The sequence below is a fragment of the Uloborus diversus genome, chromosome 2, assembly GCF_026930045.1.
Source record: "Uloborus diversus isolate 005 chromosome 2, Udiv.v.3.1, whole genome shotgun sequence".
Lineage (NCBI taxonomy): Eukaryota > Metazoa > Arthropoda > Arachnida > Araneae > Uloboridae > Uloborus > Uloborus diversus.
Genome location: NC_072732.1, coordinates 79,518,603 through 79,542,234, shown reverse-complemented (window position 1 = coordinate 79,542,234; position 23,632 = coordinate 79,518,603). Strand labels below are relative to the sequence as shown.

At 34.4% G+C, this 23,632-nt stretch overlaps 1 protein-coding gene across 2 annotated transcripts in view; it reads right to left on the bottom strand.

The window, feature by feature from the left end:
* Positions 1-4,198: 4,198 nt before the first annotated feature.
* Positions 4,199-23,632, bottom strand: part of LOC129217122 (probable ATP-dependent RNA helicase DDX46) — a 59,149-nt gene continuing 39,715 nt past the window's right edge. For both annotated transcript variants that reach the window (XM_054851375.1, XM_054851376.1), the window contains exons 16-18: positions 21,292-21,468; positions 6,176-6,367; positions 4,199-4,367 (exon numbers count right to left, since the gene is read on the bottom strand). In XM_054851375.1, coding sequence (XP_054707350.1) covers positions 4,320-4,367; positions 6,176-6,367; positions 21,292-21,468 — 417 coding nt within the window. In that variant the 3' untranslated portion in view covers positions 4,199-4,319. The remainder of the gene's footprint in view (positions 4,368-6,175; positions 6,368-21,291; positions 21,469-23,632) is intronic.

Sequence of the window (23,632 nt, the reverse complement as noted above, 5' to 3'; positions counted from 1 at the left end):
AGTTGTGAACCTCAAGTGTATTTTATTACAATCGGATTCTCCAAAAGGGATGTTAACATGTTGTTTGTGTCAAAACAATGTCTATTTTATGTATCAAAGTTTTTCTCTGAGACATCTCTTAATTTATATCTTGTAATGGATGAATATTTCTAGCCACTTAGAGAGTATCGTTCACACTAACCTCTCTAACTAAAAACTATAACTTAAAATATAAATGAAGCATCCCGGATTAAGTGGAACCTCGAATTTTCAAGACTCTACTGTATTACTTCTCTATTGATTTGATTAATTCTTTAGGCGACACTATGACATACATCACAGATTCCTGAGAAAATTTGCAGACTATTTCTTAGTTGGGGAAAGAAAAACATGAAAATTTTTAAGAAAAACAATCTTAAATTTAGTTTGTAAAGATTTCTACCTTATTTTCTGGGACATAATCTAAAGGTAGCATGTACTTGTATTAGCATCTTTTCTTGTGAAGCCTCTTTTAAAATTCTTTCTTGGTATCCATTTAGATTTTTTGCTTAATATGCTTGATCAAATGATGGGTTATTGTACTTTTTTTTTTTTTTTAGCTTTTGATCTGCTTTGCAGGTTGCTTAAAAATATCCATTGCTGGGCACAAGGGTCAAACTTTTTTTTTTTAATTGAAAGGGTTGTTTTTCAATGTAGAAATTCTTAATCCTATAAAATAAAACTAGAAAGCTTCTTTCACTGAATCAGTGATGGTTCAACTACAGTAAAACCCCTCCTAATGGACACCCCTCTTATGTGGACAATTTTTGATTCTCCTATTTCAAGGCAATAACATTATTAAACCCGTCCTGCGGACATGCCTCTATTGCAGACAAAAAAAAAAAAAAAACAAAAAAAAATCTGTCCCTTTAGTGTTGTGTCTGCATTGGTGGGATTTTACTGTATATGATCTTTAGATAGTTGGGAAGTTTATAAATTTGAAATTATGAAAAATGTAACTGTACTTCTTAAAATATAGTAGCTTTAATATTAAGTTTATGAAGCAAATGTACTTGTTTACATTCAACTTTACTTCTTGAAGAATAAAAAAAAAATTATTTTCCATCTGGCCACTTTGTACAATGCTAAATTGCCTTTTGGGGAAGTACACAGAAAATTGATGTTGAATGTTTCTCAATCACTAGTTCTTTAGTTAATTTTCAAGAAACAATCTTACAGTAATTTCTACTCAAGCATAACTAACAATTAGCCAAGCATTAGAAAATAACGGATTTAAAATGCATATATTTGAAATATATTGGGCGTTGAAGAAAATTTATCAATTTCAGATACTGTAATACTTATGCATTAAATATCCTTGACTACGGAACATTTGTTATAGTTAATTTGAACATTTTAGAAGTTGGATTATTCAAATATGGAGTCAAAACCATTTTCATTGTGTAATTAGTGAAAAGAAATGACTTTTTGAATAAAATACTTTTAATTACATTCAGTGTCTGTTTAATTATTAAAGTTTTCTTTAAATAAAGGCTTCTGAAAAAAGTTTGGTGTTAATTATAATGATCACAGTTCTAAATCTTGCATATTTGGGTAGTGCAAACACGAACACATTTTACACACAATATAAATATACATAAATATTTAAAGCATAATATATTGGAAAGAAACATTTTGGCAAAAAATTTGCTTCCTTTTTACAAAATATCCATATTTTTTTTTATTTTAAGGTATTTTCTATAAAATTAAACAACCTTATTATTCAACCAGTAGGTGTCTAATGAATATCTAGAAGATGAAATTATCTTAAACTATCATTAATTAAATAACTAAGTACGCTAGTTTTAAATATTTTGCATTTTCTGGTTTCGGAATGCTTGCTTTAGTTTTCCAAAAGTAAAAAAGGCGTTTGTATCTTCTTCACCCCAGTGTGAATTACATATACACTTGAAAAATTTAAAATCAAGTTCAATAAAAACGTTAATAGGGGAAGATTTTGCATTGCACTGTATTTAGCTGTTTAATAGTTTTGTGTGCATTCATCTATACATATAATAAAATAAGATGTTTGTGGCGCATATCCTGGGAAAACGGTAAGGCCTAGAAAGATGAAATTTGGTACACAGGTGCAGTTTTTGCCGAAAATGTGCACCTCGGGCTTCGATTTTTGATATTTTAATTAGAAAAAAGTTATTTAATGTTTTATGTGTTTTTTTGCACTTTTTACCTCACAGACCCCTAACCAATCGCACCACACAAATATTTTTTGTACTATAGTGTAGGAAATTTAATTTTAAATATGATGAATGAAAAAATTTTGAAGATAGACCAATTTTTGTATTTTTTATAAATTTTTGAAAAAACCTTTATTTTACATTTTTTTCTGGGTTTAGTTTTTTTCGAAACCCATCCTGCGACAATTATTGAACCCTCAATTCTAAAATTTTAGTTGGTAATAGTAAAAACATTCCGCCCCATTCAGAAGAAAAAAGTTTTGAAAAATACGCAATAGTTTTTTTTTTTTTAACAATTTTTTTAATGGCAGAACACAACGCGAGCTGTTCGCTTGCCGGCTGAGTTCCGAGCTTACCTCATCACGTGAACCACTGAAATCGTTTGCCTTCTCTTCACCTTTTTTTTTTTTGCAAGCGCTACTTTTTGAACACTACGGGGAACATAGAGCCTTTTTTTTGCGGGCTATTTTGATTAAATAAATACAGCCCGCGATTTTTTGCATGATCTTCGTTTCCGTTACGAATTGGCGGTTAGGTTAGGTAGATACAGAGATAGAGGTTGAGCAGACAAAAAATGTTTTTGTTTTCGAATTAATACTTATATAAATAAAAAAAGATTTTTCTGTCAGGAGGTAGATATGCACAGATCATATAGATTGATAGATAGACAAATATAGAGGTCCTCGATATAGTAGATGGACAGCAAGAAAGAGGCATGCCCGTCATTTAAGGAATTTCAACGGGGTGTCAGTGCCCCCCCCCACACACCATGACTTTGAAAAAACAATGCTTTCACATAAAAGTGGAAGTGCTTTTTGTTATTTTTCGACAAAATTTGCATGAAGAGTACGTCGTTTGTGTCCCCCCCTCCTTTAAAAATATTCCAAACGACGGAACTGGAGATAGATCTAGAAAGTATTTTATTCAAACTACTAATGATATAGATAGATATAGATTGATTGATACCGCCACGAAATTTGTTTAAGCAGCCGCCGAAGGCGGCAACATCGGTGTAAAAAGGCGAATGATAATATTGAGAAAAAAGAGAAAAACATTGATTAATACCGTCGCTAAATAGTCTAAGCTGCCGCCGAAGGCGGCAACTCTGGGGCAAAAAGGCGAATGGCGTAAAAAGGCGGACCAGCTGGTCGCCGCAGGCGGCTAGTATTAAAAATAAGTAAAGACGAATTTAAAAAAAAAATCAAATGGTTTTATGATTATTTTAAGGGGACGACTGCATTTCACATAAAATCAACTTTTGTGTCACTTCCTCAGAAAGTTCTTTTGCTTGGAGAACACACATACACAGACATTCACTTTTTTTATGATTCAAATAATGTATAAGATTTTTAGGGGTAATGAATGAAAACAACTAATTTGTATTCAGTAATTTTCAAATTATAGCTTTTTTCAAGAAAATAGTTTTGTCTGTCTCACTTTTTGCAGATAAATATCACCAACCTTTTAAATTTTAACTGTGAGAACTTAGGTAAATCACCAGTAGTGGCCACTTCAAGGTTTATATTTGGAAAAAAAAAAAAAAAAAAGGAATCCAGGTTTCCCAATGGATTCAAACGTGCAGGAGGTAACACCTCCTGCTGTTTGATGCACTTTTAAACCCATGGGGAGACGTGCATCCCTTTTTTTTTCCAAATATAAACCTTGAAGTGGCCACTACTGGTGTTTTGTCTTAGTTGAATATTATATTTTAAAACTTCTTGATGTGATTTCCCACAAACCTTTTACTTTCAACATGTACCCAACATAATTTGCCATTTCACCTGGTGTTGAAGCAGTTTATCCTAATATACATTTTTTTTCAGATTGAAACAAACAGGTTAGAAAAGAAAATAACATTGTTCAAAAGTCAAAATTGTATCAACTTTTATCAGAATGAGTGCACTAGAATAGAAGTGCAAAAAAAATTACAATGTATAACTGGAATATTATCTCTTTTTAAACGCACAAATGAGAATCTGTTGGGGATATATTCTGCTTCTTTTGAGCACACATGGAATTTGTCTGTTAATAGAATAATACATTTACAATATTAGTTACATAAAAATTTATTACTTAATGCAGTGATCTGTACAGGGAAAAGGGATGTTACAGAACTTTGTAGCGCCCTCTGTTGATCGGTTGATACGAATGTTGCTGAAAAAAGAAAAATAGATACATTAGTGTACAGAAGAAAAAAAAAATATTTGAAAGTCTGGAAAGATGTCTACAAAGTTACTAGCACGGAAATTCAAAGCCTTTTTCACAGCCTTTAGTGACTTATTGGTCAATAACGTTTTCTCTAAATACCAAATACTTCTTATCAATTTAGAAATTTAGTAAATATAACTGCATACCTGCCAACTTCTCTTTCCAAGAATTCAGAAGATTTAAAATAAAATTGCTTTGTTATATTGAAACTGAATCTTCGTTTAAGTAATAAAAAGATGCACTATAACATTATCTATACAGGGTGATTATAATTAAAGTTCCACTTTCAAAACGCTGTAAAAAGAAAACCACTGGTCAGAATGACGTCAAATTTCAATGGAATATTATCGAAGAAGGGGGAAAAACATATGGCAGAAGAAAAATAAATAGTTGGAATTTTTAGCAGCAGATGGCGCTGCAAGTGTCATAATATGTAAATCAAATACCTGTCATGTACACGACTCATTGAAGTTGTTATAAAAGTGCCGGGCACACATTTTTTCCTCATTTTGCATCATGTTGTCACCATGACTCTCAATGAAAGATCGCTCTCTGCTGGTAAAGCTGCTTTTGGATGCTTATTATGCAGTTTTTGGCCTCAGGACAGTTAAAAACTAATTTAATTGATGTTTTTTATGCGGTTTTTGGCTTCAAAACAATTTAAAACTGATTTTTCATCATCCGATGTGATATGACCTTGTAGTGGTGGATGGGCTTACTAAACTAACAGTATCACACCTGTATTCTTGTTCACTCTGAGTAGTACAGTGTTTTAACGTCTAGTATACATGTTAGGAAGTATTTTATAATTTATTTGTTATTTGCAATCAACCACTATTAAATTTTGATGCTTACAGCGCCATCTATAGCTAAAAACTCCAACTATTTATTTTTCTTCTGCCATTCGTTTTCCCCCTTCTTCGATAATATTCCGTTGAAATATGACGTCATTCTGACCAGTGGCTTTAATTTTACAGCCTTTTGAAAGTGGAACTTTAATTATAATCACCCTGTGTGTATATATATATATATATATATATATATATATATATATATATATATATATATATATATATATATATATATATATAAATATAACTATTGTATGTTCTGACTTTACAAATGTTTTTTTTCCCCAAATAATTCAAAAAGTTATAAATTTTGCTTGGTTAGACTATAACTATAAGTAATAAATTATACCAAAATTTTAAAACATATAGATATGTCACAAAGCCAGTAAATATTAAGTACAGTATAACCTCATTTATTCTGTCTTCATTTATCTGGATCAAATTTACAGCTTTAAAAACATTCATACACATAAATAATTTTAATTTATGATAGCAAGAACATAAGCTTGCCGAATATTCACATTTTAATTTAAATAAAATGTACAACTCCTGCATAGATTGAGGTTTGACTGTATAATGATAAAGTATTAGATTGATTTTGCTTTATTCTAACGACACATACATTTGAACTAGAAAACACTGAGCCAATCTTTTTTATGAAGCAAAACAAAAAATCTTTTTTTAATGTCTTTCAAATAATTCAATATATATTTGCTACAAAATCTAGTTTTTTGTCGCAAATGGATGGGAGAGTCTGCTTATTAAAGATTTGCTTTGCTTGCTACCCATATTACTTCGATTTTTGATCATAGGGGTTGGTTGCCTTTGTCCCAGTTAGTCCAGATAAACAAGGTTGTACTGTAGTATCATTTCTATTTTTAAAGGAAGAGGAAAAATATTTACCATTTTAACAAGCTCTTCTTTGATTAACCTAATGAATTCTGCCCGTGCTTTCGACACGGCTAATTCATTTGTACTTTCAATAGCCAAGTACAGTTTCCGATCTCCCTCTTTGGGCTCTTTTCCAGGAGGGTAATACGTACCACGAACAGTAATACCAGCTTCCGAATACTCACTAATCTGAGCGAGAGCTTCCTGAAAATGAAAAATATTCAAGATCTCAGTTTGAATAAAAATTACAACAAGAAAATTTAAATAAATCTATAGTTTTGAGTACAGCAAATTAGCTCTTAAAGTCATTTTAAAAATCAATAGGATAATATGAATCCTTGGTTAATCTTACATGATGCCTAAGTGTAGATGATGTGCAGAAAAATAAACAAAAGAAACTAAATAGACCTGTCCTTATTGAAAATGTATCCATATATTTATTTATTTTATTTTACTTACTATTTGTCTTAGTTGGCGTTTCTACAAGTTTAACATTGGAAAAGAATCATGCTAATTTATGAAACATCTTGAATCAGGGGCGCAACCAGAAAATATTTTTAGGGGGGGCACAATTTTTTTTTCACAACACTCTATCAGCGTTCTCTCTCTCTTAACATCAATATATATTTGTTATTATTATTAATATTATTTAGTAAAATTCCTTAAAATTGTATAAGTTTTGCAATTTATTCAAAAACTGTTGCAAAAACATTAATTGTTCTTATGCCAGAATTGAAATCGCGTTAAGAATAAACTTTAAAGTACTTGAAACAACAGTATGGTGGCAAGATGTTCAAATTAATAAATGGAAATCAATACTCGTTATTACTTAGTTTACTATATTAAGGAAATAAATCAAAATGCACACAAATTTTTATCACCAAAAGTTCTAAACTATTCATATTTTTAAGATCATTCAAGGAAAGAAAAAAAAGGAACACTTTAAAATGGCATGAAATCACTTAAAAATACAACAAAATAATCAATAAAATCACTTACACTTGATGAGTTCTAAATATCCACATTGCATATGTACACTTATAAAATTGTCTTATTGTCTACAATACAAAGTTTAACCGTCGTTGTTTCTTGGTTAGTTCTTCAATAACTTCATCTGGTTCTACAACTATAACTTCGTTAATACAAAGCTGTGCTAATCCATTTAAGCGTTCTTGCATCATAGTGCTTCTTAAATAGGACTTGAGACGGCGCAATGTTGAAAACGATCGCTCCGCGGTAGCAGAAGAAATAGGCAGTGTTATGAACAGGCGAAGCAGTGTGTTGATTTCTCGAAAAATGACCCGGTTGCACTCCAAAAGAACATCGTGTGCAGTAGTTGGTTTACTTTCTGAATTTTGCCACTTTAACTTCCACCTTGCGAATTCCCCCCGAATTACACATTGTGGGCCAACATCATTTTTATAATACTCTATCGCATCGAAGAGATCTTCAAAAGAGGTTTTAGAAACATTGGCTGGGATCAATCCTTGTATTCGGATGCACTTTGCATTATGAGGGGCCAAACGTTCTGCAAGCTGTGAAATTATACTGTCTATACTATTATAGACGATATAGCAGACAAATGTGGTCTTATTATTATTAGTTACATTGAATAAGTGTGCGGTTGGCCAAGCAGGTATCTTTTTAGTCCCCCCTGCAGCATAACATTTTCACCCGTCGTCCATCGGGAGTGTTTCCGAGAAAAACAAAAGTGGTGGTGAATTTGTTTTCTGAAGTTTTTCTCCTCAGATTTATTGCTTATCCATCAACTGTCACACGGAAGAAGATACGATCTTGCAATCACTGATGTTTCAAATGAGTCCCTAACTACAGAAAAAATAAATGCCGAAAAGGAGAGAGGGGGAAGTTTTAAATGACCTCTCATCGTCCCTGCTTACTTTGGAACCACTTCGTTTTCTCAAAGCGCGTTCATCTTCGTTCGAATACAAAAAAGAGTATTTTTGAAAATTGTTCAAATTAGCGTTCTGGGGGGGGGGAGGCACGGGTCCTGTGGGCCCCCCTCTGGTTGCGACCCTGTCTTGAATAATATACCCTACATTATTTTCAGATGGTGTCAACGTTCATAAACAGAATATTTGGCTTAATCGGAATAAGTAAAAATACTCAAATTTTTGTATAAAAATAGATCCAGTACAGCACAAAAAGTACAAGTAAAGTAGTTCATGAAACAAACAGCTCTTATAACAGCAAGGGTTGCCCAAATGGGAGGCTACTGTGATCTCCTCAAAAAAATAAAAATCCTTATTTGGTAAAATTTATCTGACAAAAAATAATGTTGTCTACCGTATTTTCGGGAATAAGCGCCGCGGCGCATACAAGAAAAAAAGTAAAAAAATTGCCGGTGCGGCGCTTATAACGAGTGCGGCGGGTACAGTGTTTTTTTTTTCTAAGTTAACCATCGAAATTGATGGCCAATCGAGGGATGCCGAAGGCAAAAAGTGCAAAATGGGGATTTTTTAAAATCTTTTATTATCGTTAATTAAAAATACTAACGAGAAATGAAAAAATACTTTTTATTTCCATTTAATCCAGCTTTCTTTACTACTAATTGTGCTTTTAAGATGTTTAATGTTGGGTGCGCACTTATGGAAGGTGTTGGGGAGAGTTTCTAATCTAATAATATCTCCCCAATGTTTCTTTGATACTAGCAGAGTGAGTTCGGAAATCAGAACTTGACAAACTATTTCTAACTTTCATGAAGTTTATTTAAACGATAATGTAAATAGATAAAAACACGCTGTAAATGATAAAAATAAATACTAACAACATAATCTCTTTACATGCTACTTCTGCATGAGATAACTAACAGTGCAACGTAAACTGCATGACTATTGACTAAAAACTTTGATGAAGTAGACCCATTGGGAAATAAGCTAAGTCCAGCTAATCATTTCTAATAAAGGGCGAACGGCACGAACAAGCAAGTTCGCATACCGATCAAGCGACCGCCTACAACAAGAGATGATCAAAGAGAGAGAGCGAACTACGGATACGGATCATGATTTTTCTTCGGTGGAGAGCGTGAGCTCTTTTGCCGGGTGTGAGGGTATAGGGTCATGGCATGGAACAGATCATTGAAGGTATGAGGGGGAGGAATATGTAAAAAAAAAAAAAAAAGGAATCTTTTCAGGGCCACTTGTGTATATACAATATTTACAAGCACATGTGAAATAATAGACAAGTATGAAGAACGAAGGATAAATATAAGTGGATAAATACGGACTATTTACAATATGTACATCGAAAATCCAATGGAAGATCAGTGCGGGTAAGGCCTGTCCTACCCGCAAGGAGGGTTCGGGAGCCGAACCATCTGCCGGAATGGCAGAGAAGAGATTTAGCCGTCTGAGACGGCAGGGGGAATGCGCCTGGGGCGCTTTTTCCCCTTGAGTTGGTAAGTAATGAACATTGTGTCCGAAGGGAAACCTGTATTTCCCTCATTATATGTGTAATGTATTTGGTCATGTATCAGTGGGTTGGGGTGGTAGGTGAGTCGAGTGAAGAAATTTGTTGCGATGTCAATAATGAAATCTGTTAGATACACAATGTGGGAATCATTATGGATCGTATCATTGGAGACAAACCAAGGTGCATTAAAGACTTTTCTCAGTATTTTGTTTTGGATGACTTGGAGCCCCATCATGTTGGTTTTAGCAGCATGCCCCCAAACCGGGATGCTGTAAACCATTGCTGGGCGGATGATGGTAGTATATATGGCGAGTTTGTTCTTGGTGCTTAATGAGTTGGTCTTGCTTAATAGACCGTACATGTAGCCGATTTTTGTTTTTGCTTTTTTAATGGTTTCACGAATGTGATATTTGAAAGTGAGTTTTCTGTCTAGGCTCACGCCCAAGTACTTTACATATTTAGAGTACTTGATGTTTTCGTTGTTGACAGAGAGGGGTTTGGGAGCATTATTGAGGTCGTTTTTGGAGAAATAAATGGCCTGTGTTTTACTAGGATTGATAGCAATTCTCCATTTGTTGAGATAAGACGTGACAATATTTACGTATTTTTGTAATCTTAACTGGGCAAAGTTCCTATTCCAGTCACTAGCCATGAGACTGGTGTCATCTGCAAATAAGCAAGTTAAGTGTGGATCAATATTGGGGAAATCACTAATATAAATGTTATACAATGTTGGGCCAATAGCAGAGCCCTGGGGCACTCCGGCCAAGATGTTGCGTTTGCTGGAGAGATAATCACCAATGCGCACTTGAAACGTGCGTTTGTGGAGATAGTGGTGAATAATTTGGATTATGTAACTGGGGAAATTTAGTTTAATGAGTTTGTAGATAAGACCTTCGTGCCATACGCGATCGAATGCCTTACTGATATCAAAGAAAATGCCGATGGTGATTTTTCCTTCTTGCATATTTTTTGTGATGTAGTTAACCATCCTAAGTAATTGGTGGGTAGTGGCATGAGCTTCCTTAAACCCAAATTGAAATTTAGGAATCAGTTGGTGCTGAGTAATGTGGTTTTTTATCTGGTTTAGGATGATCCGCTCAGTGAGCTTAGAAAGGGAGCTGAGGAGGCTGATAGGCCTGTAGTTGATGGGCTGTGAGAGGTCAGCATTTGGTTTGGGGATAGGGATTACGATCGCATTTTTCCAGAGAGTGGGAAAGTAGCCGTAAGCCATAATCTTATTAATAATTTTAGTGATTGTAAAGATGGAGCTGAGTGGGAGATGTTTTAAATGAATGTTCTTGATGTTGTCCTCACCACCCGCTTTTCTTTCTTTTAATTTTTTGATCTCAATCATTATCTCAAGTGAGGAGACAGCAGGAGGGGGGGTGGAGGGAGAGGGGTGAGTGAAGAAGTCACTGACCTCCTTGTTAACAATAGAGATAGTTTGGTCATCATAGGCGTCAGCATTTAGCTGGAAGTTATCTTCGAGAGCTCCAGCAAGTACACTGGTCTTATCATTGACTGAGTAGACCAGGTCCCCTTGTTTGTTGCGGAGAGAGGGAATAGGCTGAGTCTTTTTGGAAAATTTGCGAACCAGTGTGTAGAAAGCTTTAGAATTGTTTTCAAGAGACTCTAGGTAATTGTTGAATGTCTTGGTCTTGTGGTCCGAAATGAGTTTTTTGATGTTATTAGTCATACTATTTAGTGTATTTTTCAAGTTAGGGTCTCTGGTGAGGTGCCAAAGTTTTTTGATTTTGTTCTTTTCCTTGATTTGGTTGGTAATTGTTTTGGGAAGACGGACATAATCGTCAGGAAGAATTCTGGTGCATTTTGCCCTCTGAAGAGCAAAATTTATGTCGTCGGTTATTTTAGTGATGCAGGTATCAATGTCCTTGGGATTATTGATAACAGGATTGTCCTTTGATCTGTCATGTAGCACTTGGGTGAAATAATTCCAGTTAATGGTAATAGTGGTGTTGAATTTTTTGGGAAGTGCAGTCTTGAGACCAATGTCTAGTACGATAGGGCAGTGATCCGAGCTTAAAGCAGTGATAGCTTCGATTCGACAGTTGTTGGTGAGGTTATTCAGGAGAGCCAAGTCAAGGGTGGTATTTGCGAACTTGGTGTAGTGGGTTGGGGAGTCAGGGGCAACTAGTGCAATATCATTATCAATGATGTAGTTGGTGAGAATTTTGCCATTTTTGTTAGGGAGACCATTGCTCCAAATTTCATGCTTACAGTTAAAGTCACCAATAACAAGGGACTGTCTATTTATGGAGAATAAAGAATTGAGGTCATTGTTTATTAACTTGGAGCTCGGAGGCAGGTAGATTGAAGATATAGTATACGGAGAACCATTAATTACACAGACAATGGTAGTGTTTTCAATATTTTGAGTTTGAACGGGGCGTTCGAAATGGGGAATGCAATATTTGACAAGTATGGCCGTGCCACCGCCTCTGGTGTGCGTTCGGTCATTGCGATAGATTTTATAGTTTGAGAAAAACAGTTTATGGGAGCCAGATAAGTGTGTTTCTTGAAGGCAAAAAATATCTGGGTCATGCTCCCTGAGGAAGTGCTCAAATTCCCCTTTTTTGTGGAAGATGCCATTGGCATTCCAAGAGCAAACTCTAAGTAAGGGCGTGTCAATCATGACGGAAAGCAGAGCTGAGAGAGGATAGATCCTTCATTAAGGCCTGCATGCCATGAAGGATTTTGGTAATTAGTTGTGGGATTTTGCCAAAGTTTTTTAGGAGCTGAGTGAGGTCAGCAATTTCATTGGAGGGGGTAGGGGTAGCATCAGTGTCATTAACGGTGACAATGTTATCAGATTGTATTGCTTCAGCATAAGTGGGAAAGTCAGTGACATTACTGACCACATTTTGTTGTTCATGAGTAGGATTTACTCTCACTTCCCTGTCGGGGGGTCTCTTAGGGCAGCCTCTGAAGTTTGCCGTGTGCTCACCATTGCAGTTAGCACATTTTGCAGCAGTGTCTTTTGGTTTTTTACATTCTTTAGTTGGATGGTTTAAAGCGCATTTGAGGCATTTAAATGCCTTGTTGCAGTGGGTACTTGAATGACCGAAGCCTTGGCACCGATAGCATTGGGTAGGAGATGATTTTATTCTGAGGGATTCAACTTTAATGTCAAAGTATCCCAGGAAATCTTCTTGATAGATTTTGTTATTGGCTGGGATGCGAGGCAAGTTAAGTAAGAATAGGGGGGAGAGCGAACTAAAGCCGCGAACAGTTTAAATATCCCCCCGGGTCATTAGCATATCCGAGTCACGTGAACGGACACATCACTGCTATCGTTAAGCACACGTGCCATCAGATTTCTTCTAGAAGCTTTCTATGACGTCATCCACAACGGAGTTCCCGCCAAGGGTGAACGAAAGTGAAACAAACATTCGGTCGATTCGACCAATGTGAATGAGTGCTGATAAGATTCTTTTACCCCAGTCATGCAGAATGATTGGTAATACATTATAAGTAAGGAAAAACATTCTTTTACTATTGGTGTTGTGAGGTGATGAGATAGGATTATTTACTGTTGTTATTAACAGGCATTTATGCCTAACAAGGCCCCCCCCTCTCATCATCTCACAATGAAAACATTTAAAATTTTTTTAACTTCCTTTAGACATTTAACACAATTTCCACATATTAATAATTATATGAGAAAAACAATAAACAATTTTTAAAATATAAACTTGACTCTATATTACGAACTTCCAATATAGATCTAGATCTGAAAAATTGAGAAAAACACAACATGCAACACACTTTGCTGAAAAAAATTCAAAAGTTCAAAGAACAATCATCTTGAAATGTCCTTTTTTTTTTCTTTCGTACTCTCTCGTACGTCGTAACTCATAGTACGTTTCACGTAATTTTCACCAAAAATTCGAAAACAAATTCTTGATCAAAGTCCTTTATAATTTTTTTTCAATCATTTTTCCGGTTTTATTTATAACAATGACAGTAGGTTAATCTGAAATATAAAATAAAAACCCACAGTAACTTCGAATCAGCATATAAAATATCACAGTCTAGAAAATAGTATAGTATAAGCATATATTGAGAAATGTTTATAACGAAATGTAAATAAGCTCTTTTACTAATTATCCATTTCTCACTAAATTATTTCATTTACAAAAAGATCATTAAAAATCTTCATCAAAAAAATGCCCCCTTCTATACTTAAAGACTGTCTGATAATTTTAACTGATTAAAATTTCATTTTTACTAATTCAAATTTTTTTTTTTTTTTTTTTTAATAACATTTTTTTTTTGCACCATAATATATTCAATGAAGGAAAATTACAAATTCTAACGGGAATTAGTGGTGTTTCCAATATTCAAAAATAGGGTCTCACAAAATGAAAAACAAATACACCCGCGATAGACCTCCATGCAACAATAAACTCTCTCTATCCTAACTCCCGGGAAGACTCTGACAATTACATTTTCACTTTTAACGAGACGTAACAAAAAGCTGTTCGCAACCCGGTTGATAGGGAGAAAAAGCCACCGAAACATTCAGGTGGACAATTAAATTGTTAGAACTTGCAAAAACATTTCACAAAACATGATGCAAAGAAAAATTTAAAGTACATTAAACAATTTTCAAAAATTTCTAAAAAATGTTTCTAAATTATATTATATCTGTACAAAAAAAATTTTTCAATAAATCTTTGAATTTCTAATCGGGTGAGAGGTTTCGTGAATATGTCCGACATGTTATCTTTGCTTTTGACATATCTCACTTTAAAAATATTTTTATGAACTAAATCCCGAATGAAAAACAATTTGATATCAATGTGTTTACTACGATGATTTTCGATAGGCGATTTAACAAAATCTAACGTAGCCTGATTATCCACATACAAAATAGATTTAATTTTACAACTTTTAACAATTTTTATTTTGATGCATTCGTCAATTATACGATCAAACCACATGAGTTCTTTTGCACATTCTGTCATGGCAATAAATTCAGCTTCCATCGTTGAAAGGCTAACGCTTCGTTCTTTGAACGTGCGCCATTCAATTGGAGCTTTATCAAGTAAAACAAGTTGACCGCCTAATGAGGTTCTATCATCCTTATTTGTAGCAAAATCAGCATCCGAAAAAGTTATAAGTTGAACATTTTCACATTTTAAGTTTAATTTTAAATCTTTAGTATGGAAAACATATCCTAGTAATTTCAACAATCCATCCCAGTGTACAATTCCTGGGTTGTTTTGAAATTGGCTGAAAATGTTAACAGCATATGATATATCAGGACGTGTTCTACTAGAAATAAATGATAAACACCCTAATAAACTCTTGTATGGATATTTTGACATTTCGTCAATCTCAGCTGGAGTAGTAGGACAATTTAACTTTGAATAAACACATCCTTTACTAATAGGAAAAGAAGAAATAGGAATTTTAAATTTACTAAATCTTTCATAAACTACACGAATGTATTCAGTTTGTAAATTTAAGTCATTTCCTTCATTTTCAAACTCTACACCTAGTAGCTTTTTAGTTTTACCTAAAATTTTAATTTCAACATGTTTTTGAAGTAAACTCAAAGCATCTTTAATATCCCTGTCGTTCTTGCTGAATAACACAATGTCATCCACATATAAGAGTAAAATCACATTATCAGTATAATAAACACAATTACATGATAAAAATTTATGAAAACCAATTTTAAGCAATATATTTTCAATTTCATAAAACCACAGACGACCGCTTTGGTGCAGGCCGTATATAGCTTTATTCAATTTGCACACATAATTTTCTTTTCCCTTTTCAATAAAACCTGGGGGTTGCTTCATATATATTATTTCATCAATAGGAGCATATAGGTACGCACTTTTAACGTCACATTGGATATGTAGCCAATTTTCTCTTGATACCAACAGAGAAAAGAAAAAGCGAATGGTACTAAAGCAGACTACTGGGCAGAAGGTTAGATCAAAATCTAGTCCCCTCACTTGATTAGTCCCCTGAGCGACTAGTCTACTTTTATAAACTTCACCATTTTCCCCTTTCTTTAAATTATAAACCCATCTACATCCGATAGGATTAACATTTTCCGGTAATTTGACTAAATTCCAAACATTTCTTTTACGCATAGTGCCTATTTCTATTTCCATTGATTTTTGCCATTCCCCCCTTTCATTAGATTTTAATGACTGTTTATATGTTCTAGGGATTTGAATTTCTGTGTCTAGTCAGGAAACATGAGTTAAAATTTTAGATTGATTTGAAACTTCACCCTGAAAATCATCATTGCCTTTAAAATTAAATAATTCCGGATCATACGCTATGTTTTCACGAAGACAATATTTTTGAACATCATTCAACGATCTTAATCTTTTGCTATTCCCCTTTTCAAAATAATATACGTCGTTTCTTGAACCATCAGGTCTAGGGACAAATTTCCGAATCCACCTAGCTTCCCGCATTGGTTTGCGACTAGAATCATCCCCCTCACTGTCTGAACTTTCCGCCCCCCCTTCACAGCTACTTTCAACATCTAATTCTCTGAAGCGATTCGAATCTTCGCTTTCTTCCGAAGAATTCTTATCTTCTGCCTGAGGCGAAAGAGGCCAGAAAAGGGTATTTTCTTTTCTGCGCGATTCCTGCTCGGAAGTAAATTCGTCCTTGAAAAAGGAATTCTCTTTGAAAGATACGTTGATTGTTTCAATGACTTTATCTTTGTCTGGAAGATAAACGCGAAATCCTTTACGATTGAACGCGTATCCGATTAAAACGCCTTTTTCGGCTTTTAGGTCTAGTTTCTTTCTTAATTGTCGTGGGATACCGGCAAAACAAGTAGTTCCGAATGCTTTTAAATGTCTTACAGACGGTTTTCTTCCCCCGTAAAGTTCAAAAGGAGTCTTTTCTTGACTTGAATGACAAATCCTATTCCATGTGTATACAAAATATAACATCGCGTCGGGCCAAAAATTGTTTGGCAAACCACTTTCTTTTAACAAAACGCGTGCACTATTTGTTACTGTCCGGTTAAAATTTTCAATTAATCCATTTTGCTCTGGTGTGTACACATTTGTGAGTTCATGATGTATACCCATATTCTGACAAAACCCGTCTAGTTCCTGATTTACAAATTCCGTCCCGTTATCAGATCTGATACTGACAACCTTTTTGCCGATAAATCTTTCGGCTCTCAGGATATGTTGTTTTACAATTCCCGGAACTTGACTTTTTGACTTAATAGGATACAATGAACACCTTTTAGAATAGTCATCAATAATAGAAAGAAAATAATTTTCTCCGTTTCTACCCTCTACTTCACATTTTCCCCAAACATCCATATGCAATAGTTGCAATGGCTGGGTACTTCTTACTCTATCAATTGACTTGAAACTAACACGCTTAAATTTTCCTAATTTGCAAACATCACAGTTTAATTTAGCATGTTTAAACTTAGGTAGGCCACGAACAGCTGAAAGATTACTAGTTTTACGAATACTTTCAGTGTTGACGTGCCCACAGCGTTTAGGCCAAGTTTCAATGTCACTTTGACAGCATTCTACAGAAGGTTCTTTATTTACATGACTAGAACTAGGAGAATTTTTAAACTTTTTACAATTAACATTATAAACTCCATTATTGAGTTCAGCTTTAAAAATTAAACCCTGTTTGTCGGATACCTCCACGAAACCTCTCCCACCTTTAAATTTTGCACCACCCTGGTCAAACTTGGTGCCAGACAAAATATTTCGTCTCAAACGGGGAGAATACATTACATCTTTGAGAATTACAGTTCTTTTACCGAACTTAACTTTGATTTCCCCTTTTCCCTCAATCGGGAAAGTTTGCTTTTTCACGGCAACAGCCATGTTTACATCATTTAGGGGTTCAAATGTCCTAAACCAGTTCTTATTTGAGCAACAGTGATTTGATGCGGCAGTGTCAAAAATAAATGTATTCCCTTTATCTTGGGTCTGACTAAGATTTGCCTCTGACAAGAAATATAAAGGATACTCACATCTATTATTTGAAGGTGATCGGCGACGCTCCTGGAACTTCCTTCTAGAACTCCATCGGCGATTTCTACTCCTTAGGCTCGTACCTTCATCCCTCCATTCTTTCCGGGATTGGTGCTGGTTTCCCCTTTTATTTCTTTCTTGTGAAGTCAATCTTTGACGGTCTTCATTTTTGACATAAGGGCATCTGCTTCTTATATGCCCATCTTCATGACACTTGTAACATCGAATTTTAGATTTAACTTGGAAAACCTGCATCTCATTTGTCTTCTCTTCTTTCATTTCTTGACGGTTTTCTTCAATAATTAGATCAACCAGGATTTTCTCGAATGTGAAATCTTCATCTTTCCTCATCAAAATCTGTTGAATCAGATGATCATACGTTTCTGGTAAACTTTGCAGTAATTTAAAAGAAATACAGTCCTTCGGGAAATTCGGATAAGCAACTTTGATTTTGTCGAAAATTCTCTGCAGACGCGCCGCGAATAAATTCAGCTTTTCTCCATTCTCTTTCTTGCACTGATTCAGCTCAATGAAGAGTTGCATACTTATACATCTATTCTCCGGAAAAAAATGTAATTTTAGCTTCTTCCAAGATTCGCATGGATCTTCTATAGTTTCAACTATTTTTCTTAGATTTTGTTCAATATTCAAGAAGATTAGAGAGACTGCAGTTCGCTTCCTCACAATAAATTCTTTCACATCTTTTTCTGTTACATTCGTCTTCTCATTAATGACTGGTTCTTTCTCTTTTCCGTTAGTAATGTCCCATACATTCCGTTCCATGAGAAGGAACTTCATATTCGTCGACCATTCGAGGTAATTCTTGTTGTTCAGCTTTTGAAATTTGCCATTTTCTTTTTTTTTTCCAAACTTTAGTATTCTTGAATTTTGGTAAAATCTTTTAAGTCTCTTCTATCTTGGTCGCCCCCCCCCCCATCTCAACATTCCAATAACTTTATCTTCAGATGGGTCATCGAATTTGCAGCTTCCAAAAAATTTTTTTCAAAATTTCTGAAAAATATCGAAATGTACACCATCCAACGGTACATGTACTTTTGGCAGCAGTACAACCCCGCCTTTTTACAGATGCATGTACACTCTTTATCATTTCCTAGTCTTATCCAAAAATATTTTCACTAGGTCTGCACAGGAAAGGGACTGGGCCCATAACCCGTGTTGGGGAGAGTTTCTAATCTAATAATATCTCCCCAATGTTTCTTTGATACTAGCAGAGTGAGTTCGGAAATAAGAACTTGACAAACTATTTCTAACTTTCATGAAGTTTATTTAAACGATAATGTAAATAGATAAAAACACGCTGTAAATGATAAAAATAAATACTAACAACATAATCTCTTTACATGCTACTTCTGCATGAGATAACTAACAGTGCAACGCAAACTGCATGACTATTGACTAAAAACTTTGATGAAGTAGACCCATTGGGAAATAAGCTAAGTCCAGCTAATCATTTCTAATAAAGGGCGAACGGCACGAACAAGCAAGTTCGCATACCGATCAAGCGACCGCCTACAACAAGAGATGATCAAAGAGAGAGAGCGAACTAAAGCCGCGAACAGTTTAAATATCCCCCCGGGTCATTAGCATATCTGAGTCACGTGAACGGACACATCACTGCTATCGTTAAGCACACGTGCCATCAGATTTCTTCTAGAAGCTTTCTATGACGTCATCCACAACGGAGTTCCCGCCAAGGGTGAACGAAAGTGAAACAAACATTCGGTCGATTCGACCAATGTGAATGAGTGCTGATAAGATTCTTTTACCCCAGTCATGCAGAATGATTGGTAATACATTATAAGTAAGGAAAAACATTCTTTTACTATTGGTGTTGTGAGGTGATGAGATAGGATTATTTACTGTTGTTATTAACAGGCATTTATGCCTAACAGAAGGTGCGGCGCTTACACCGGGTGCGGCGCATACATTAAAAAACTTTTTTCTTTGAGAATATATTTCGATGCGGCGCTTACACCGGGTGCGGCGCTTATTCCCGAAAATACGGTAATGTCTCTTATCATTAGATGTAGGAATATGTGTTTGCTCATTTTTTACCATTCTAGTTTCATTAGATAAATTGAAACTTTCCCTCCGCCCAAAGATTTATGTTCGGGATGCCTCTAAGAACAGTGCCAATAACATAGCTTTTTTTGGAAACACCTACATTTAAGCAAACTGAATTACTCTCATGGATGGATACAGACTATCATTTTAATGGGGGGGGGGGATGCTGAAGAATGACCTTTCCCTCTGAGCTAACTTAAGTTTTAGAGTGCATTTTTTCAAACTGCTTGAGTGTCAGTAAAGAGCACCAAATCGGCTAGGAATAAGTATAAGTCAACTGATTTATCATAGGCGTTACTAATTAATTTCATAAGTAATGAAAAGAAATAGCATTTCAAATATTTACTTTAAAAGATAATAAATTAAAAAGATTACTGAAATAGTTTACATTTCATTCATGAAGTGTCAGAACTTAAAGTCATAATGAGGAGATAATATTGAAGAGGGTTTTTTTTTGGGGGGGGGGGGGGGTGTATGACAGGCCCGTGTCCAGGATTTCATAAAGGGAGGGGTTGAAACTTTTTACCTTTGTAACTTACGTTGTCAAAGGAAAACTAACTACGCGTGTTGAATAGTTCATTTTAGTTCGATAACTAGGCTTTTTTTTTTAATACGTTTTGTGTGTGTGTGTGTGTTTTTTTTTTTTTAATGAAATCTTATTTGTACAGTTGAACATTTTGTAAAAGCACACATATTTCTTTTATGCCACTTAATGCTAGTTTCTTTCTTTCTTTTTTTTTCTTTTGTTTCCCCATCAAATAACATTGAAAAGGAATTTAATGAAAATAAAAATTTTATTTAAAAGAAATTTCTGTTTCGCATAGAAAAACTTTTTAAATGTGTGAAATGACTAATTCATCCAACACTAAAGGCGTACCATAAAAAAAGCCTAACAGTAAGCAAACCATTTTCCCTGCCCCTAAATTTTTGGGGGGGAGGGGGATTAAGTCATTGTCTAATATTCTTTTAAATAATTTTCCCCTGCATGCTTAGAGCATTGCCGGACTCTTCAGCCATTCTTCCGTCGTTAATTTTTTCAAGTACTTAGAAGCGAAGGAGCTTGGGAATCCTACAACTGAGTAAAATGCTAATTGTTAAACATGGGGAAATATTAAAGAGGGTGAATACTGTATCAGAGTTTAACTCTAAAATTTAATTAAAACTTAAAATACATTTTGGAAAATCGTTTAATGATTCATTGATTTTTTCATTTCTATGGGAGGGGTTTAACCCCTAAAACCCTCCCCTTGGACACGGCTCTGGTGTATGACCCCCATGGATTTATACCTGTTTACTTTTTTTGCTGTCAACAGTACAAGCAAAGAAGTTCAACTGTTAGTCTCAAAGCAGCAGTTTGATTTTTTGCTTTTAATAGAATTTACATGAACTGAAATTTTGTAGACGCATAATTAAACATTTAGTTTTTGGATATTTTTGAACCTTCATGGGTGCTTGAATCCAAAATTTGCGTGCATTACTAGCAAATTTTGCTTCTCAGACCTATTCGTCAATGCTGTGCTTGTTTCAAATGAACGTGTTTCAATTACTTTTTAGTATTTTAAGAGTAAATCTACAAATTTTATACCATTTTCCTACCTTTGATGTGACTTTCCATCTTGCTTGTTGAGGAAAATCATTGATTTCCAATTCTTCTTCATACTTTCGGAAAGTTTCCATGGCTTGTTCATCTTCTTTACCTTCTTCATCAGCTTTAGGCTGGTAATTAAGTTTTGCATGTAGTTTTTCTGCACGCTGTTCAGCTAATGTCTTAGCCTGCAGAAACACAATAATATTAGCACTAATTTTGAAAGCAACCTGTATTTTTTCTGATATCTTACCTTTTTTGATGCATTATTATATCTGAACAAGAGAATAGTCTGAAGAGGAGTGTGTGCATGTGCTATCTAGAGCAACATGAGGAATTGCAAGAAACGTCCGAAATTTTTGGAATTTGATAAAATTGCAAGAAGTTTTGCTTTTGCAATTTTGGACCTATATGTTGAACTAATATTACCTGTATAACGAATAAATACCTTTGTGCTGAAGATTCAAAAAATCAGTAATCCAACGTCATTAAGCACAAAAATTGCAAAAAATTGCAGACACGTGTTTCGGTGTTACAAGGAACACCTTTTTCAATGCAAAGAGGTGTGAGCTTCTGGATGAAAAGTCATCCGAGAAAAGCAACACGGTGGAAGAGGAGATAGTATAAATATCAAAAAATAGAAATTAAACGAAACAAAAAAGATAAAATGACACCTGGAGGCAAAATTTATTACATAATTCCATCAGGAAAAAACGTTAAGTAATAAATTTTCCAAGAAAACCCATAAACAATGCGAAAATTCCAAAAATGAAACCACTCTGAATAAATTAGCAATAAATTTACCAGCGGGAAAAACTATGTATGGAAGCAATGTATGAAATGGAGAAATGTAGGAAAAAACAAAGTGAAGGATAAACATATTGGAATTAGTTAATCACAAAAACAAAATAAGAAAGCAAAAAATGAAAACAATAAAAGTAAGAAATGTACGACGTTTACATAAAAATAATAGAAAAACTAAACCAATTTTAACAAAGGAGTCCATACAGAAGAAAAATAGGGAATTGCAGTAAAATCGTTAACTAAATTAGAACGGTTCCTCAGGGTGTGGAAAGATTCCCAAAAATCAAGATCTAACGGACATTTTTGGATAATTTGATAAGAGTTAAAATCAAAAGAGTGATTCGATTCCCAACAGTGTTGGGCAATGCTGGATTTATTCAGCTGTTGTTTTCTCACATAGCTTTGATGTTCTTTTAACTGAAATTTCAAAGAACGGCGGGTCTGTCCGATGTATCCGAGTCCGCAATTGCAAACAATTTTATAGATCCCACAACAATTAAGAGGATGAATAGAATCTTTAAGAGAAGAGAAAGAAAGTTTATTAATAGGAGAAAATACCACTTGGAATTAGAATCGCTTCAGAATCTTAGCAACCTGAAAACTAATACCAGGGAAGAAAGGCAGAACAACTAAATTCTTAGTGTTAAAAATTCTATTACGAACAATACTTTGAGATTTTTTGCAAAGTTTTTTATAAATGGAATCAACTAAGGTGGGCGGATAGTACTGATTTTTTAATATTACCTGGTTAGATTAAGGCAAGCGTGCACAAGTTATTAGAGAAACTATGAAATATGCCGTAAATATAAATGATCTGTTCAATTATACAACTGTATCAGACATAATTCAAAAAAGGAAAAATGCGATGATGTCCTGGTTTTGATATAGTATTGCAGTACCAGATTAGCTACAATTGAAGTGGCAAGCAATTTTCAAGGTGTTATTAAAAAAAAACTGGTACTTAGTGCATCAATACTTCTAAAATAATTGAGTTTGTCCTAAATTAAAGCAAATAAGCTTAAAAAAGTCATGTAGTAAAAAGTACATTTGAGTCAAAACCTTTTTGAGAGTATGTAATCTAGTGTAATTAAAAACTGAGCATATGTATCTATGTATATACCTATGTATCTATGTAGTCATCTATTCCTAGTTTCTTCTCCCGAACGACAGTGAACTGACCATCGAACCAGGTATCGATGAATTCGTAATCTTCCCGTCTTTATGTTTGGCTATTTAACGTAACCCTCCGATAATAATTAGCAGAGATATCAACTAAAAACTATTAATATTATGACACTTAGATTTCCACATAAAATCCCAATTTTTTAAAGGCTTTCCTCCATTCAAATTATTATTCAGTGCTTTATCTCAACTTTCCCCAACAATACTTTTATCTCGAATATGAGCAAATAAAATTCTGAGTTTTGTTTTAAAGGCTTCTCCTGTAATTGGGGGATTTAAAATGTTTACATTTTGGTTATTTTTTTGAAATCTGCCCAAAATTTTACTGATTTTTTTTTTTGTTTAAGCCTGATTGTCAAACACGCG